Raw genomic sequence first — 18687 nt, forward strand, 5'->3', positions numbered from 1 at the left:
TTAGCTTTTCCACAGGAGGTGTGTCCCATTCAGAGCACAGAATTAACAGGACATTTGTCAGTGAAGAAAGCAGTCTTTAGATTATCTGCATTTTTCATCTTCCCTATATATCCACCCCCTACAATGCAACTCTTTTGATCTTCAGTATCTACAAGGCAGATCCCTGCAGTGAAATGGGTTTCAGACTCCCTTTGCAACCCATGGGTAGAAAGAGGGTCTTCCAGGATAAGTCTTCTGTGACCCATTTTCATCTTTTTGCTGAAGATAAATAAAAACATTTGTAAAAATTCTGTTCCACGCAACTTCAGCAAGGCAAGAGGTCTGATTGTTCTCATGTGCTACAGACACAGCATCCATGAGTACAGATCCTGCAACGCCTCACCTTGTCCAGAAGGAAAAAGAGCCCACCAAAATCCCCCATCTGCCAACAGGAACGCCCCCTTACACACATTTTGGGGTATTTACAGTACTATTCAGTTTTGAAATTCTTCCTAGAACTTCTACAGCTGAAGATAATTTTCACCATGCACACAAATGACACTCTTACAAGCGAGGGATTGCAGCCTGCACATTCCCACAGTACTTTAAAATCTCAAAAATCCTGATCAAAAAGTGATATTCTCACAGCAAAACATTATTTCTCCACTCTTTTAGCAGGAGAAGATAGGCTGCTTAGTTCTGTTCTCATTCTCCAAAAATGTAGGTGCTCCAATGTGAAAAGATGCAGATAGTCACAGACATCAGAAACTATCCTTTGCCATTAAAGTGCCTGTGCAAGCCACAGCTGCATATATCCTGACTGCAATGTGTTTGGGAGGAGCTGGATGCTCTACATCTGTCCATAGCAGTCTCAGTCACCCTCTCAAATTTTGAAACAATATCAGACCGTTCTCATTGTCACTGCTATATCACAAATACCTCTAAGATCCACTTTCAGACAAAGGCTGGCTGTTAAATCACATGGAGAAGCCGAAACAGCTGTGCACACTGAGTTCTGAAAACTCTTCCCTTGCCCCCAAAACACTGCAGCCTCCAGCTACAGCACAGCACATATCCCTCCAACATATGCCAGTCCCTACCCTGGGAACAGCTGAGAAAGCAGCAGCAGCACCTGCACTTGGTTTCTGAGCCCATCACACATCCCCCTTGCTGCTCCCTGTGACTTTTAACATGGATTTTTGAGAGGAGAGATACAGAAATGAAGGCATCAGGAAATTCTGTTTTACAGAATTATGTCACACAGTGGAATACTCCTTGCTAATCAGCTCACAGATTCCAGTTTCTCCTTAAGCACAGATCACATCAGCTTACAAGATAACAGCTTGATGCAGAAATCCTCTACAATTCTTCTGCCATTATCAAATAAATCACAGGTATTACTGCTTTAATTAATCTATTCACTCCCGTTCTACCTCATCACTACCTCAGCACAAAGAAGAAAGCAGCTCTGGAGCCCAGCATGCCCCCACCTCCTTGCTCTGCCTCTGGCACTTCCCATGCCCATGGGTCACAGGTTGGGTTACATGAGATGAGTTCCTCTCCCAAGGATGTTACATGGTGGTAGAAGTAACACGCAACGTTGCCAGCATGTGCTCCAAGCATAGGGGACAGCACACCACTCCTTCCCTCCAGAACATCTCACAGTTGCAGCACGCCATGCTGTGCAGACAAGATCAGCCCTTCTCCATCCAGCTCAATCAGATTCCACAGCCACCTCCCGCCAGGCTGGAAGCACATGCTGTACTTCACACAAAGACTCACATCTGGGGGATGGCTGCACTGACAATTATCAGCAGATTTGCATTTGTTGCTACTGCTGCTGCTCATAAAAGTGATTTCCAGCTAACCACAAATACAAAGAACTGCACCCAAAATAGATTATAAAACAAACCATTTGCAAATGTGACTGAATGACACCTCTCCATCCTCATGCAAGGTGCATCCCAGAACAGACAGATGAAACAGCCAGTATCTCCCCACAGGACCCCACACAAAGCATGTCCTGGAGTACAATCCACACCTCCCACCCATCCCCCACCACCTCTTGCTGCTGTTCTGCACCAATACCCATCCTGGCAAACTGGAAGACAGCTGAAACTTCTCCAGGGATTATCCTAGGTCTGGAGCTGCACAGACCTGCTCCATGTCTGCGCACATTATCATCCCACGCATCTCTGCTGCAGGTAGGGTGCAGAGCCTCTGGGTAGGTAATACACTGTTGCCTACAGCTGTTAAGAAATCCCCACTCATCTACATCCTCATCCTCACACCACATTCCACCTGTTCAGCATCTGTGTTCACTGCAATGAAGCATTGCTCATCACACACAGACTCCTCTTTGCACCAGACTAGGAAGGACAAGCCCTAGAATGCAGCAGTCTAAGAGTCTCTGGTTCTGTTCAAGTGGCCAAAAGGTCAGACCAAAACAGAAGTGCATGTGAGGGAGGAGAAGGCAGAAGTACATGACCATCCCTAAACCAAGCACGAGCCACCTGCAGCCTGCATGCAGCCCTGGGCAGCTGGTAATGCAACCTTGGAAGGCCATAACCTTTTAACATTATTTTATGATTTTAGTGTTAGTTTTCATGAGTTGATTGCACATAGCTCAAGCACAGACAGTAGGTGACTGTGGAACTCTGGGCAAAGGAGGGCACGGTACAGGGCTGACCCACCTCTGGGGCCTGCCACACACACGCAGACTGATCGAGACCCACATGTTGTACACTTTACATTATCCTGAAAGCTGTGAATTTCATGAAGTTCAGGGACTGAATCATTACCGATCCCAGGAGCTCCTTAGAAGTGCAGGTGCTGATTATGGGGTCATCATTTCCTCTTCTGAAGGAAGGCGGCTGTGTTGAGGTGAAATACCGAAAGGATTTTATCATTTGTGAAATGAAACCAAATCAGTTACGAAATCAGAGGGAAAACTTGTGCCAGAACTTGAAGACAAAAATGGCTCACAGATTCAGCTTTGTGGTGGATTTGGCCACTCATTTAAATGAGTCAAACATGTGTCTTCATGATGGAAATCAACTTGTATGTGCTACGTTTCAAGCCATGACAATGTTCAAAGTGAAACTTCAGCGATGGCAAACTCAAGTTATGAAAAACAATTTCATACATTTTGACATACAGGCTAAATGCAGTCCTGAGAACTGTGAAAAACATGCAGCCTCATTTTCCACTTTGATAAAGAAACTTGAGAACAGGTTTTCATGTTGCCAAAAAAAACAATTGTTTGTACATTTGCAACTCTGTTTTCAGGGAACAGAAATACCTGCAAAATTGTTGATTACCTGCAAATTTTTTAATGGAATCTATAAAGTCGCAGTCAGATGTTCAACTTGAAGAGAAATTTGATTACACCCTCTCTTACCAGTGAAAGATACCCCTCACTTCACAGCCATGACTACTTCATGTCATCACTTTTTGGCAGTATGTACATCTGTGAACAACTGTTTTCAAGGATCAAACACAGGAAGAGTAAAATATCATTCAAAATCCCTACTGAACACCTTGAGAACTCACCGAGAATTGCAGCCACTTCCATCAAACCAGACTGATGCATTCATTTCATGAAAGCAAGCTCAATTATCCCACTAGCTTTATGATTTTTTTCACTTCCTTTTTAAAAAATGCTTTAATAAAAAAATATTAAAAATAAGGTTTGCTACTTTTATACCTCAAGTACAAATTTCTCATTGGACATCCATGCTGTAGACTGTCAAGTCATGTCAGTCATTGCTGACATGGCTATAACTCAAAATCAATACATATAAAAACTTATGAGGGGCAGTTTAAAAAATAAATAAGTAAACAAATAAAAGGGACAGCTTTTTCTCAGTGATATCCGGTGAAAGCACAAGATGCAGTGGGCACAAATTAAGACACACAATACCCCATTGAAACAGAAGCACTAGAATATGTTACCCAGAAAGGCTATGGAATGTATTCAAAACCTCATAGGTCAAAGTCAAGGGAAAAAGACCAGGTGATCTCCAGACACATCTTCCAATTCTGACAGCAAGAACACAGCAGCCTTACTGACTACCAACCAGCTGTGCCTCGGGGAGTCCACTTGGAACCCCATCACAGAGCTAGAACCTCCTGAGTTCAGTTGGATGGGACCTACAAAGATCATCAGATCCAACTGCCTGATCATTTCTGGGCTAACCAAAAGTTAAAGCACCCATATGCCCTGAACTCCGATGGGCACAGGGCATCAGCCACCCCACTCAGAACCTGCTCCAGTCATTGACCACCCTCACAGTACAGAGCTTTTTGCTCATGTCCAGTCTGAGCCTGCCCTGGGAAAGCTTTGTGTCAGTCCCACACATCCTGTCATCAGTGACCAGGGAGCAAAGTACCAGTACCTCCCTCCGTGAGCCTCCATCATTCCAAAACAGACAACTCAAGTGTCCTCAGCTTCTCCTCATAGGACGTTCCTTCCATGTGATTGCTTTTGCCCTGGGACATCTGTGTCCTCTCCTGAGCTCACAGAGGCATCTTTATTTCCAAGCTATCCTCCCCAGACTGCACTGTTTCTCCAGCTCTCACTACTTCCATCGTTGCCATGACCGGGACCTCCCAGCCATCATATTGCTCCTTCCAACCTACAATGGCAGGGAGCGGAAACCAGAGGATGCCAAACCTCCTTCTTACCTCCCTGTGCCATTCAAAGCAGCCCTGGTGAGCCAAAAGGCATAAACACCTACTTTTCTTTACAAGAGCCAAGTGCTATCAGCATACAAGGACAAGGATCACGATCTGCTACCTCCCGCTGCAGCAGAGCTGGCAGATAGCTGTCCTTCAGGGCAAAGATCTGTGAGCTGCAGTACCTGATGGTGTGAGCACTGCCCCTATTAGGGCAGCCACCAGAGGTCCTGTCCTAACAGCAGTGAGTGTAAATTTTGCTCCCAACGTAGAGTTGAACACAACCAGAAGATGTGGGAAAGGGGCACCCAAAGCCAGCATGGGTGCTGATCAGAGGATCGTGCTCATGGCCCCATCCTCCACGTGTTCTTAACTCCCCCGTGCCAGTCCCAGTGTCAGCGTGCAGGATAGAGAATGGAAGATACAGGGTTGCTGTGGTGCCTTCATTTGGGTCAGCTACACCGAGCACAGTGTGACACACTCAGATCTCTGCAAGAAGGGAAGAGTTTCCAAGAGGGAGATGATGTAAAAGTCATTGTGTGACTTCCCACTGATCAAGGTTTGTCTCACTGCATGATCCACTCTGCCTCCAACGATTTCTAAATTCCTGGTTAGATGTGTAAATGTTTGGCAATGTGTGAGACCACAAACATTCACGTATCTCAGTAAATGATCTTGTAGGTGGCAAACCTGACAAACAAATGGGCTCCCACATTCCTAAACTATAGAACAAAAATTCTCAACTGCTCCAGAGGCAGAGAGTAGTCCCTGGCCTCGCTCCTGTAATGCTGAGTGGGGAAATTCTGCCAGCTAAGAATGAGCAAAAGCAACTCCATGGAAACACCGCAGATTTTTTATATTCATTTGGACTGGCAAAACAGAAGGGTAACTGCGGATCTACAGGCAATCATCCTGCCCCCAGAACACTGCTCTGCAGGCACCCAACGATCCAGCTCTGCCCAGTGCCGCGCACCCTGCCCTCCCCATGTCCTGGAGGGGAAGGCCTGGGGCACACACAGCCCAGCAGGAAATGCATCCCAGCAGAAACCTGGAAGGCAGAGGTGACTGAGAAGCACTGCACTGTTCACTGCTTCCCTACAGCACCATGTCCATGGCCTGACCGAGTGACATTGGGGCACAGGCAGCAGGGATGATGGGCTCACGGCAGATTCTGGCAGTGCTAAGAGATGCTGCAAATTTCACTTTTGCAAATGCAAAGACTGTGAAGGCAGATATGAATTTTACACTTGGACACTGTAAGGGCAGAGCAAATCCAAGACCACCTCATGAGACCGAAAGTGTACAAGTCTATGGCGCCAGATGGCACGCATCCCAGGGTTCTGAAGGAGATGACTGAGGTGGCTGCTGAGCAGCTCTCCATCATGTTTGAAAAACTGTGGCTGTCAGGTAAGGTTCCAGATGACTGGAGGTCCAATTTATAAGAAAGTGAGCAAAGAAGACCTAGAGAACTACAGGCCAGTGAGTCTCACCTCTTTACCTAGGAAGATCATGGAACAGATCCACTTGGACAACATGCTTGATCACATGAGAAATGAGTGTGCGATCCAAGAGAGCCAGCATGGCTTCACCAAGGAAGGTCATGCGTACCCAATCTGGTGGCCTTCTATGATGGAGTGAGGCATGGGTGGACAAAGGGAAGATGACCGATGTCATTTATCTGGACTTGAAAAGGCCTTTGACATGGACCCCATCACATCCTTATCTCCAAATTGGAGGGATGTGGATTTGATGGGTGGACCACCTGATGGATAAGGAATTGGTTGAAGGGCCGCAGAAAGAAGGTGCTGATTAATGGTTCCATGTCCAGGTAGAGACCGGTAACAAGCAGTGTCCCCTAAGGGTCTGTCTTGGGACCGGTGCTCTTTAACATCTTTATCAGTGACATCGACGATGGAATTGAATGCACCCTCAGCGAGTTTGCTGATGACTCCAAGCTGAGTGGTGCGGCTGACATGGTGGAAGGAAGGGATGCCATTCAGAGGGACCTCAGTAGAGTTGAGAGGTGGGCCTGGGTGAACATAATGAGGTTCAACACAGCGAAGTGTGAAGTTTGGCACTTGGGCCAGAGGAACCCCAGGCATTTATACAGACTGGAAGGAGCAGTCCTTGAGAGTAGCCCTGCAGAGAAGGACCTGGGGTCCTGGGACGAGAAATTTAACATGAGCCAGCAGTGTGCTCGTGCAGCGCGGAAAGCAAATGGGATCCTGGGCTTTATCAGAAGAGGGGTGGCCAGCAGGGCCAGGGAGGTGATTGTCCCTCTCTACTCTGCTCTTGTGAGGCCCTATCTGGAATACCTCATTGCAGCCTAAACTACCTAAAGGGAACTCATAAACAGGAGTGGAGTCAACTGCTTGAAAGGGTAGACAACAACAGGCCAAAGAGAAATGGTTTTAAGTTGAGGGGGGGAAGATTTAGGTTGGATGTCAGGGAGAAGCTCTTTCTGAGAGTGGTGAGGTGCTGAACAGCTGCCCAGTGAGGCTGTGAATGCCCCGTCCATCCTTGGAGGTGTTCAAGGCCAGGCTGGATGGGGCCTGGGGCAGCCTGGTCTGCTATTAAATATGGAGGTTGGTGGCCCTGCCTGCAGCAGGATGGGGGGTTGGAAATTCATGATCCCTGAGGTCCCTTTCAACCTGGGCCATTCTGTGATAGTGTCTTCCCTGCACAGAAACGAAAGAAACAAGCCAGCTGAGGAGCAAGCAGTGCTTCAGGAATGGAACTGCTGCTCGAGCCACAGGGCTGTCAGGACAACAGAAGGTACAGCACTTCCTGGCATCCTAGTGCTGAGGTCACGGCCTTTGGGCTGCGCAGGGCCCTGAGGCGCTCTGGGCAAGACCACATGAGCTGGAAGGGTGCCCTGCCAGCTGAGAGCTTCTGCAGCAGAAGGGACATATCTGGGTTACCTCTTCCAGAGCACCAACCCAGGAGATGCTTAGTGAAGGGAGAGGAGCAGGAGGCATTCACCCAGCACTTGGCGGACACGCATGGCTGCCAGTAGCTGCATCGCCTCCTCCGCTGACCGCTGCCGTTGAGCAACAGCGAAAAAACAGAAGCGTCCGGAGCGGTCCGCGTTTCGTAGCGCAGCTCCACAGCACCGGTCGCCCCGGGGCGCTGCCCGCTCCCACGGGCGTCCCGGCGCAGCGCCACGCGAACAGTGCCGGCGCTCGGAGCCCCGCGGGACGGGACCGCTGCGGAGCGCTTCGTGCCCGGCCCGGTCAGTCCGCCGCTCCCACCCACGCAGCCCCGCCGCCCCTCGGCCCCGCTCCTACCTCCAGGAGCTGCACGTAGCTAGCCGGGAACCAGCCGCGCAGCCCGTCCTCCTTCTGCCCTTCCCACCAGCCGCCGTCCGGCACCTGCAGCACCGTGATTAGCTCCCCCGCGGCGAAGCGGAGCCCCTGGCGGTGCCGCTCCCCGGAGAAGGGGTACAGCGTCTGGCAGCGCGATCCCGACATGCTGCCAGCAGCCGCCGCAGCCCCCACTCCACGCCCGCCCGGGGCGCCGCCGCCCGCCCGCGGAGCGAGGGCTGCGGGAGGGCCGCACCCCTCCCGCCCCGCCCCGCCCCGTCCCACTCCGCCCGCTGCGGGGGCGCAGGCTGAGCGCGGCGGGAAAGGGGCGGGGCGGTCACGGTGCTCCCGGAGCGGCAGAGAGCGGGAGGGGCGCGCGGGGGGGCGGGTGTGCGGCCCTCAGACGGGGACGAAGTGCGCGCTGCGGAGAGGAGCCACGACGCGCCCCGTGAGGCACCGCTTGTCTGAACTGTGTGAGATACACGCGCGTGTGATGATGTCAGCCGTGCGCTTGTGAGGCGCGTCTGTGTGGGACATCTGTTCTGCCTGACCGCCAGACACAGCCGAGGCTGTGTGACATGCAGGTGTGTGAGATACCGGTGTGCGTGTGGGGTAAAGGAGTGAGTGACGGACAGGTCAGCATAACATACCAGTGAGAGCGACATACGTGTGTGAGTGACACGAGTGTGTGTGACAGTGTCAGTGTTACGGGTTTCTCTTGCTCATCTTTGAATAAATAAAGGCACACCCTTGCTCAGTCAACATCTTGACTCCATTCCAAGTCTTTATTTGCAGAGTCTGGGATCAATACCACAAGCCGCTTTGGTTTGCAACAGTGACACACAGGTGTGGGTGACACACTCCCAAGTGTGCGTCTGTGGCACTCACTGAGCACCCCGCTTGCTCCGCATGCACTCAGTGTGTACATGTTGCACGTGTGAAACACTTCTGTGTGTGCATGAGGCACACCACATGGTGCCACCTTCATTTGTGTGACACCCCTGTGACACCACCATGACTGTGACTTGGGCTGTGAGCGCCCATTCTGCACGCACGGCTTCACCCTACAGCACCTGTATGCTGCCTGTCCCACACAGCCGTGTCCCACACAGCCGTGTCCCACCAGCAGCTCGAGGAGCCGGTGCTGGTGTGGCTCTGCATCTTCAGGCTCATGGGTCGAATTCTTTTCCAGTGGAGAGGACACAGGTGTGCTTCTGTGGGTCACCTGGGGGTGTGCAGAATTTATGGCATTTTTTTCTATGGGCTTTGTCCATTTAATCAGCCCTATCTGGCCACTGTATCCTGTATGGTCTGCCCTATTTCTATGATTCAGATTCCTTTCTCTTCCATCCTTATGCAAGGAGGATTAGCCTCGTATTCATTCGTTCAATTGGTTCACGCTCTGCAATCAGTGCATAGGAACGAGGAGCACATTCAGAACAGACTGCCTCCTTCTGTGCCCATCACGGATCATCACATGCATGTCTCCTGGTCTCAGGCTTTAATTCATGTGACAGTTTATTATGGTATTTTTCCTTCTCTCTTTTCCTCGGAGTTTTAAGAAATGGTGGTTAGTTTTGTTAGTTTCTGATACTTATTCCTCTGCTATTTTTATGCTTTTCCAGCTTGTTCTCCTTTCTCTTTTTCTAAGGGCATACGTTCTGTTGCTGAACTTTATCAGTGAGAAAGCCTTCAGTCGGTTTTTAGTCCTGGGTTTGTCCATCTCCCGAAACAAAGTTCAGCTTTTCAGGACTTTACACCTAGTAGCAGACAAGACCCAGTGTAAGCACTAAGATCATACTTAACATATTTGTTTTCTGAATCTATCAGTACAGCTTCACTTGGCTTCGTTCACAGATCCAACCTGTAAACAGAAGCGCTCTGTTCACTACAGAGGATCCTTTTCAGTCACTGGAAGTGCATGTCTCCTGAACGGGTCCCACAAGCAATCATTTCAATTTGCAGATAATTACACAGCCATTTTCTCTTTAGATATGTCTGGCCCACCTCCTGAGCCTGCAGAATGCCTTTACTTCTTTCAGAGAGAGCAGCTCTTATCAAAGAGGCTTTACCTGTTTCAAGAGACAGCAGCACCAGATCTCCTGAGGCCAAGAATCAGCTCAGGAAGAGACTAAAAAGAAGACACATGTAGCACTGGATATTTAAACGACCTTTGTCATCTAATTGTCTAGCAGAAATTCTCTTGTTGGAGAGGAAATATTCTGAGTTTGTACGGAAAATATACAGTTTTTAACATGTTTAAATGCTATAGCTTTTTATGAGTAAGGACCATTTTGAGTGCTTTGAACAACAAGACATAAGAACAGATACATGAGCACAGAACAAAATTTAGTCTAGTCAGCAGTGCTTCCGAAAGCAACTTAGAGAATACAAGGGGTGGAGTGAAAGAGCGGGATAATGTAGAGCAGTACTTCCCCTGGAAAATCTCCCATCATCCACCAAACTGCAACATAGGGACCTCCTATGCCAGATACTCTGGAGCATCACACTTGGAAACTGGGTGTCCAGGAATTCAGACATTCCAGGGAGAGGAGTCAGATTCACGACTCATATTCATGTGACCAAATATAGGTTTTGAACACAGTTAAAAATAATGATACAGAACAGCTTTACCTTTGATTCTGCATTTAGCCCTGTTTCAGATGGCTTTGCTGATCTTGGGACTCCCTGTGTACATAGTTAATTCCACAAATTAGATCAGAGTTCACAGCATCGTTTTACCATGGCTGCTGCAGAACATAGTGATGTTCCAGGGCAGGTTTAGTCATCTGTTTCTTAACAGCACCCAGAGCTGTGCCTACTACCTTAGAGTCAGTTATAAACACCTTCTGCCTGTAAAGGGATAGTGATATGCAGTGAATGAAGTTTGTGGTGAATCACCTAAGACTAAACTAGATTTGCTTGCCAGAATAATTCACCTGGAGAGCGGACTGCTTCCATTCACCTCCTGTCTTGAAAACAAGCTGAGAACAACAAACTGTTCTGATAACATCAGCTTCCTTACAGTCAACATATTCCCTGTGGAGAGGCGGGACAGGTCCCACCCTATTACATGGCAGGGACATGTGTAGTCATATGAATGTGTCTCATAAATGACTCTCCAACTTGGGTGTCAACAACATCCTGTTGTCACAAAACCCCTTGCTTGAAATCTTGATGCCGTGCCTTTTCTCCAGAAGTTCAGCATTCTGCTCTCTACTCTGGAGTACCTAAGTTACAAAAATGTGCTCCCATCAGCTGGTTACAGACTTCCAGCAGAGATCTTCTACCAGTCTGTCTTGCTGCTATTCTTTTGGTGCAAGAAGTGTATGCTTTGGGTATAGGCTGGGGCATTTCATAGTGGCGAGAATACTTACAGGGATCTGACTCTAGACTTCTTCAATGACTGCTGAACATTTATATTCATTAGAGCAGATACTATAACCAACCTTCTTGTGTCTTCTTCCAGATGATCTCTATAACTAGAATTTTAAGTAATTCTTTATTGAAAGTTTAACTATTTCATGTATAGGAGAAAAGCCCTTGATAGAAATACATTACATGTGAATCATGTTGCTTAAGGATCAGCAGCAGTCAAATTATGGCCATTTGGATTTCTGTTTCTAGCACTGATACAAGAACACAAGGCAAGTAGTTCTGGGTTAGACCATGGATCTGTCTGATTTATTATCCCGTTTCCAGTAATGTCTAATAAGAGAAGAGTAGGAAAAGGGACCTGTGCAGAAAGCTATTTCTGCAGAACATCCTCTCAGTTTCCTGAAAATTGTAGTTCATGTCTTCCCCATTGAGAAATGGTACCTTCTATTTATAATAGTTCATTTTCATTACTCTAGGTATTAATTGTCAGAGCCCATGAAAACTTTTGGTATCCATATGATTTTGTAGACAGGTTTTCCATTTTAGGAATCTGTCCCTTGCCTGTTTCATCTATGACAGTGTTGGCCTGCTACCAAAGGCACAACCCACCCACACTGACCTTCCTTCGAGGGGTGGTCAGCAGGGATAGGGAGGTGATTGTCCCTCTCTACTCTGCTCTTGTGAGGCCCCATCTGGAGTACTGTGTCCAGGTGTGGAGCCCTCAGTACAAAAAAGATATGGAGATTTTGGAAAGGGTCCAGAGGAGGGCCACGAAGATGATCAGGGGGCTGGAGCACCTCCCCTATGAGGACAGGCTGAGGGAGTTGGGTTTGTTCAGCCTGGAGAAGAGAAGGTTGCGGGGTGACCTCATTGCAGCCTTTCAATACCTGAAGGGAACTTACTCCCAGGAGGGGAGCAAACTCTTCGAAAGGGCTGATAATAGCAGGACTAGGGGAAATGGTTTTAAGTTAAAAGAGGGAAGATTTAGGTTGGATGTTAGGGGGAAGTTCTTTACTAGGAGAGTGGTTAGGTCCTGGAACAGGCTGCCCAGGGAGGTTGTGGATGCCCCGTCCTTGGAGGTGTTCAAGACCAGGTTGGACGGGGCTCTGGGCAACCTGATCTAGTAAAGGCGTATGTTTGGTGGCCCTGCTAGGCAGGGGGGTTGGAACTACATGATCCTTGAGGTCCCTTCCAACCCGGGTCATTCTGTGATTCTGTGATTCCTACTGTTATAGCTTTACTGATGTTCAAACCTGAAGTGCTAAACTAAAAGCTACCTGCATGTGGAGATGTGTACACGCACATCCGTGATTCACCTACTTTAAGCATCTTAAGGAACCTGTCCAAGATCACATGAAGGAGCATTGGAAAAAGCAGAAAAACATCCCAAGAAGCCTCTGATGAAAGCAGATAAACCTTCCTTCAAATATCCTTCTGTCTGGTTTAATACAATTTTTTGTGTTGTGATCAGGACTTGCCAGATCATCTACAGAGCCTGGTGGGTCCCAGAGCATCTGAGCTTTTCCTTTGATCCCAAGGAGAGCCAGGCTTCCAGCCAGCCAAAAAGAGCAACCCAGCCAGGCAGTCCTTCATCCCAAATCCTCCTGGATGTGCAAGCCTGGACACTGATATTTCACAGACACTAAACTTCCACTTTTCACCATGTACTGCTCATGACTTGAAACCCATCAGGGATTTCTTATGTCTTGAAAGAGAAGAGACTCTGCCTGAACATACTGAGCAGGACTGACTGGCTGTTTTCTGTGGATAAAGTTGTTGATCTCTGAATATGTGTGTGCCTGTATCTGCAGGACATAGATGTCTTAGTGTTTTCCTCTCAATGGTGACTTTGTTCTGCAACCATCTGTGTATAAAGCTTCTATTCTCTCATGAACAATGACTCATATAGGAAAGTCTCTAAGAATTAGGCAGAAAAACTGTGTTCATCCTGAGTAGAAATGAACATGAAAATTCAATCTCATAAACTCAGCATTAGTTTTCTCTGATGGCTTTAATTTTTAAAATATGCTGTTGCTGACACACATTTACAAACAACAGATTAGCAGCAAGCAACAAATTGGCACTGCAAGTCCACTGCTAGCCCTCCTCAGTAAACCTTCTTACAAAGACCCAGTACTGCACTGCTTACTGTGACCAACACTTTCTTTGCTCTGTTTTCCAGTGCAGATCCACCTAGCAACTCTTTCAACTCACTAATCTGTCTTAACCTTCATAGATTGCTTTCTTCAGCCCTTTGGGTCAATGTTTCTTGCACCCAACAAGCTATACTTAAACCTGGAGCTGCCCAAAATATTGTGAAGATGGCCACAGGGACTATCTGAAGGAGCCATTCATACTGGTATCAAAAAATAAGGCCATGTGCAAGGCTCTGGACCTGAGTCAGGGCAATCCCAAACATAAATAAAGACTTGTCTACAAGTGGATACAGAGCAGCCCTGAAGGGAAGGATTTGGTGGTATTGGTGGATAAAAAAGTCAACATGAGTCAGCAATGTGCACTTGAAGCTCAGAAAGCCAACCATACCTGGTGCTGCATCAAAAGAAGAGTGGTCAGCAGGTCAAGGGAGGAGATTCCCTTCATCTGCTCCACTCCCATGAGATCCCATCTGCAATACTGCTGTCAGCTGTGGGGCTCTCAGCATAAGGACATGGACCTGTTGGTGTGGGTCCAGTGGAGGCCATAAGAATGCTCAGAGGTGTCTCGCTCCAATTTGTAGGAGGGAGGCAAGGTTCTTTGATATGTGTATACCCGGCGTGAGATTAAGAAGCAACGGTTCAAATGTTGGTCCAACCAGTTTATTAAAGTCCTAGCCTTTTTAGGGAGATGGGGAAGGGAAGGTGGGCGATAGGAAAAGTAGGAAAAATAAGCAAGGAGTCATAGAGAGCAAAAGAGATAGTCACCACCGTGGGTCCAGCGAGGTACACAGTAGGTCCGTTGATTTCAGGAACTCGTCTGATCACCGCGGGGGATGGCAGAAAGTCAGGAAGCTCTGCAGCAAGCCGGCCTTCCGAAGAGGTTTCCCCTCAGGGAATTCTCCGTCAAAGCCATCTTTGGGAGTTCGTCTCCAAAGTTCGTCTCCAGAGATTGTCTCCAAAGATCGTCTCTCAAGATCCCCAGTTTAGCGAGGGCCTTTTATCCCCCATTTCGGTGGGGTTGTTTTTCTTCTTCTTTGAAGTTTGAGGATTACAAGAATGCTCAGCATTTTTGGGAATGTATCTCGAACAAACACTGAACTTCTAAACAAGCAGGAAAACACTCTGTAAAATGGTTTAAAACCAGCTTTTGTGACATTCCTGGCCCACAGATAGGCCAGCAGGGGTTGGTGGTGCCTCTGTTTGCCAGACACAAGCATTATCACCTTCTGCAGTGGTCAGCTCCTTCAAGCAGCACCCCTGAAAAAGACTGCTTGTCCTGTCTCTGCTTATCTTTGCAATCATAAGCAGAGATGGCACAATAGCAACCACCATTCACCCTCCTAGATAGTTAGCAGTCGCCAGTCAGAGTCTTATCACAAAACAAGCTTTGAGACAACAAAAGGAAAACCAGATCTGTCCTTCACAAGAGGGGTAGATCACCTCTCCTATGGAGACAGACTGAGAGACTTGGGGTTGTTCAGCCTGGAGAAGAAAAGGCCTGGGGGAAACCTTCCAGCATTTAAAAAGGATCCTACAAGAAAGATGGAGATGGGTTCTGTATCAGAAAGTGTTGTGATGGGAGAAGAGAAATGGATTTAAACTAAAAACATGCAGGGATTGTAGTGATAGGGCAAGAAATGGCCTTAAAAAAAAGAGGGGAGATGTAGACATAAGGGAGAAATACTTCACCAAGAGTGTGATGAGGCACTGGCACAGGCTGCCCAGAGATTCTGTGGATGCCCCATCCCTGGAGATGTTCAAAGGCAGGCTAGATGTGTCTTTGGGAAACCTGGTCCAGAGGAAAGTTGTAACTTTAAGGTCCCTTCCAACTCGTAATATTCTGTGATTCTAATAACCATGGCCTTTGTTTCCCATACCTAGCAAGTTTGGGGACTTTGGAAATTGGTGAAAAAAAAGGAATATTTAGAAGATTTTCTCAGACAGTCTCCTGTGTATGGGAGAGAGAAGGGTTTCTGAAAATTAAGTGAGCTTTTCTGGCTAGTGGGTAAATTTCTGCTTTGTGGCATACTGTCAAACTAGATACATAGACCACATCCAGGAAACTTGTTCACACCAGATTAAAATGTTTAGTTAGATTTATTTTTTAATTACAAGTTTTAATCTTAGATTTTAAAAGTTCTTTAAGATTTTATGTGATAAGTAAGGGGTCAGAGCTGCTAATATGGGAAAGGAAACAGCCTACTGTGCATGTGAGTGAACCTTGGTAGCCGGAGCTGGGCCAGATGTTAAAACCAAGACATCACTGAATTGAAGAATGGTTCAGACTGGAAGGGATTCTGGAGGTCATCTACTCCAAAAGCAGGGCTGCCTAGATCTGCTTGACCAGGATCATGTCCAGATGGCTCCTGAATATCTTCAAAGATGGACATTACAAATCTATGCTGTAAGAATATCATGAGGGAAAAAGGGCAACCCTTGTACCCAGAGTCATAGCCTTGGGCACTTACAGGCTGCAGGTGGTGATTTCATAGCTCACTCAGATGGTGTTTGAGAGACAATCCCTGCTATTCTTTCCCAGCCATGACCATTCCTGCTAGATGCATTGTTCTGACTCTCCTGTATTTCCCAGTCTTTTCACTGAATTGATCAGTCTTCAAACAGCAGAAAGCTATTGTTCACTGAATCAGTGAAAAATATGTTAGAAGAGATACGGGAGGTCATCAACCCAGTTTCTGACTCCAAGCAGAGCTTATTTCAAAACTCAGGGCCTTGCCCATGCAAATCCTTGAGATCCCTAAGGACAGAGATTCCATTACCCCTCTGGGTAGCACCACTCTTATGGTAAATAATGTGTTCATTTTATCAGAAAACAACTTTGGTGTGCAACATGAGACCATTAACACTTGGCCTTTCGTTGTGCACTTGCAGGAAAAGATTGGATGTATCTAACTTGCACTCTGCTTCAAAGCAGTATTAGTTTTGAGTCAGATAGTCCCTAAGCATCCTCTTGTCCAGGCCAAACAAATTTAATTCCCTTTTCATCTCCTGATGTGGCATCTGTTCCAGCTGACTGATAATACTGAGCGCTTTTGCTGGATTCTTTCCAGTATGTCAACATCTTGTGGGAGGACACAAAACTGAACATAGTGTTGCAGATGCAGCCTCATCAGTGTCAAGTTCAGGGGAATAATCACATCCCTCCGCCACCTGCATGATTATTGATTACTTACTACTTGAGTGCAATGCAATCTGATTAGCTTTATCAGTGCAGGAGTGCACTGCTAACACATATCCAGCTTGTTTTCCATGAAGATCCCAAAGTTTTTTCTGCAGAGCTGCACTCTAGCCAGTTAATACTCAGCATGCACTGATGCAGGAGCTGTTCTATTCCAGGTAGAGAACATAACAGGGTTATTTCATAGAACTAGAACAAACATGAGGTCAATTAGACCAAACATGAGGTGAAAAGGCCAGACACTCAGTCTCCTTCTGCTTTGTCTGACAATTTGTGTAGGGAGCAATGATGGCACATGGGAGTACTGTTTCATGCCTGGAAAATCCCAGTTTTCTGCAAAATAATTTTAGAGCTGCATAAGGCCTGATGTCAGTCACAGATGTAAGCAAACTCCCAGTTTACCCTCTTTCATCACAAAAGCCCTTGCAGGCCTTTGGAATGAACAACTGCCATCAGTTCCCTCAGCACCTCAGAGGAGGAGCAGGCATCATGCATAGGAGGGGTAAGCTTTGCGTACTCACACCATATCCCCTAGACTTTAGAGATCTCGTGGCAACATTGCACATTTAGAAGCTTCTGAGATTGCAAAGACATTTTCAGACAAGTCTTTTCTTTCAGCTTCATAAATACACCTGTAGCTCTAATCACAATAAAGAGAAAATAGCATTTAAATCCACTCCTGAGAACAAAACTCCAGCACAGATGCTGTTTCTCCTCTTCATATTTTTCTTTCTGAATATACAAACGAGAGTATGAGAACAAGTTTGTTCTTCAGAAAAGCGCAAACTCTGCTAATCTTATGATCTTTCTGTCATCACTGTGCTTGCCACAGCAATTTGTTGGCTGGGATAGACATGGCCATGATGTCCACAGCTGTACAATGAAACTGCATCATGTCATGTGAGAGTGTGGGCAGGACTGCTACTGTAGAGGGGGCTGGACTCAATAATGATTCAAGTCATAGACTGCTGTATTTGAGATGAGACTGTCCATTATACATCTCTAACAACAGAAAACACTGTGCTAAAGAACATCCATGCCAGAGCCAGTGACTGCAGGTAGCCACAGAGCAGAGGAACAGTGAGATGGTTTTGATCAGCTTGACAGACAGTAATCACAGATCTTCATGAGGTGGGGCATCAAGAGACAAAACATCAGAGAGCTGAGACTGGCACAATGGGCCTGTGTGCAAGGAGGCCCATGAGTAGTCAGGAGGCAGATGGGTGACAGCCAACAGTGATGACAGGGTACAAAACACAAGAGGATGGCAGAGTCCCAAACTGAACACAATGGTACAAGAACAATTGCCACAGATGAACTGGCAAAAGGAAAAAGGAATGGCATGGAAGAAGGAACACAAAGGACAGCAGGCTGCTAATTACTGAATTCAAATGAGGAGAGGTAGGAACCTTGTCAGATGTGGTGGCACTTCTGACTGACAACACAAATGAAAGACAGCACTGATCAAGGACACTGAGTGGCAGTCAGATGAACCTGCTGAACACCATAAAATCAAGCTCCCATTTACAGTGAACGTGGAGGCATTCTATAAAGAAAATTTGGAAGCTCCAACCAGCACATTGTCTCCTGGACATCTTTGTTGTTTTTTTCTTTTCTTTTTTTTCCTCTGAAACAAATCTATGATTCAAAGAAGTGATCCCTTTAGGGTTGATTTAAATAAAATGACAAGCAGCTCATTTAAGACCTGTGCTGGGCAAGGAAGACTCAGCATGGCTCTTCTCTTTTGATGTGCAGCCCTAACCCAGCACAGAGGGCACCAGATCATCGGGTGCCAGAGTGGTGTTGGGCAGTAAGAGCACAGCCCTGCTGTGCTAGAGAAGCCCAAAGTAGGTGCACGGAAACTAAGGCTGTGGAAACAGCCACAGGCTCCTTGGGCTGGCCAAGGGCTCATAACAAGCTCTGGTCATCCAGACCCTGCCCAGAACACAGTGAGGGATGCCCTGCAGATGCTGAGCTGCACCTAAGGATGCAGCCCATC

The 18687-nt window shown here is 47.1% G+C and overlaps 1 protein-coding gene across 5 annotated transcripts in view; it reads right to left on the minus strand.

The window, feature by feature from the left end:
• GAS7 (growth arrest specific 7) overlaps positions 1–8223 on the minus strand; it is a 104655-nt gene extending 96432 nt beyond the window's left edge. For 4 of the 5 annotated variants that reach the window (XM_072351633.1, XM_072351631.1, XM_072351632.1 and 1 more), the window contains exon 1: positions 7944–8223. In XM_072351633.1, the coding sequence (XP_072207734.1) occupies positions 7944–8126 (183 nt within the window). In that variant the 5' untranslated portion in view covers positions 8127–8223. The remainder of the gene's footprint in view (positions 1–7943) is intronic. The other variant, XM_072351634.1, reaches the window with a different exon arrangement.
• Between the last annotated feature and the right edge of the window lie 10464 nt (positions 8224–18687).

Source organism: Excalfactoria chinensis, chromosome 17 (genome assembly GCF_039878825.1).
Source record: "Excalfactoria chinensis isolate bCotChi1 chromosome 17, bCotChi1.hap2, whole genome shotgun sequence".
Lineage (NCBI taxonomy): Eukaryota > Metazoa > Chordata > Aves > Galliformes > Phasianidae > Excalfactoria > Excalfactoria chinensis.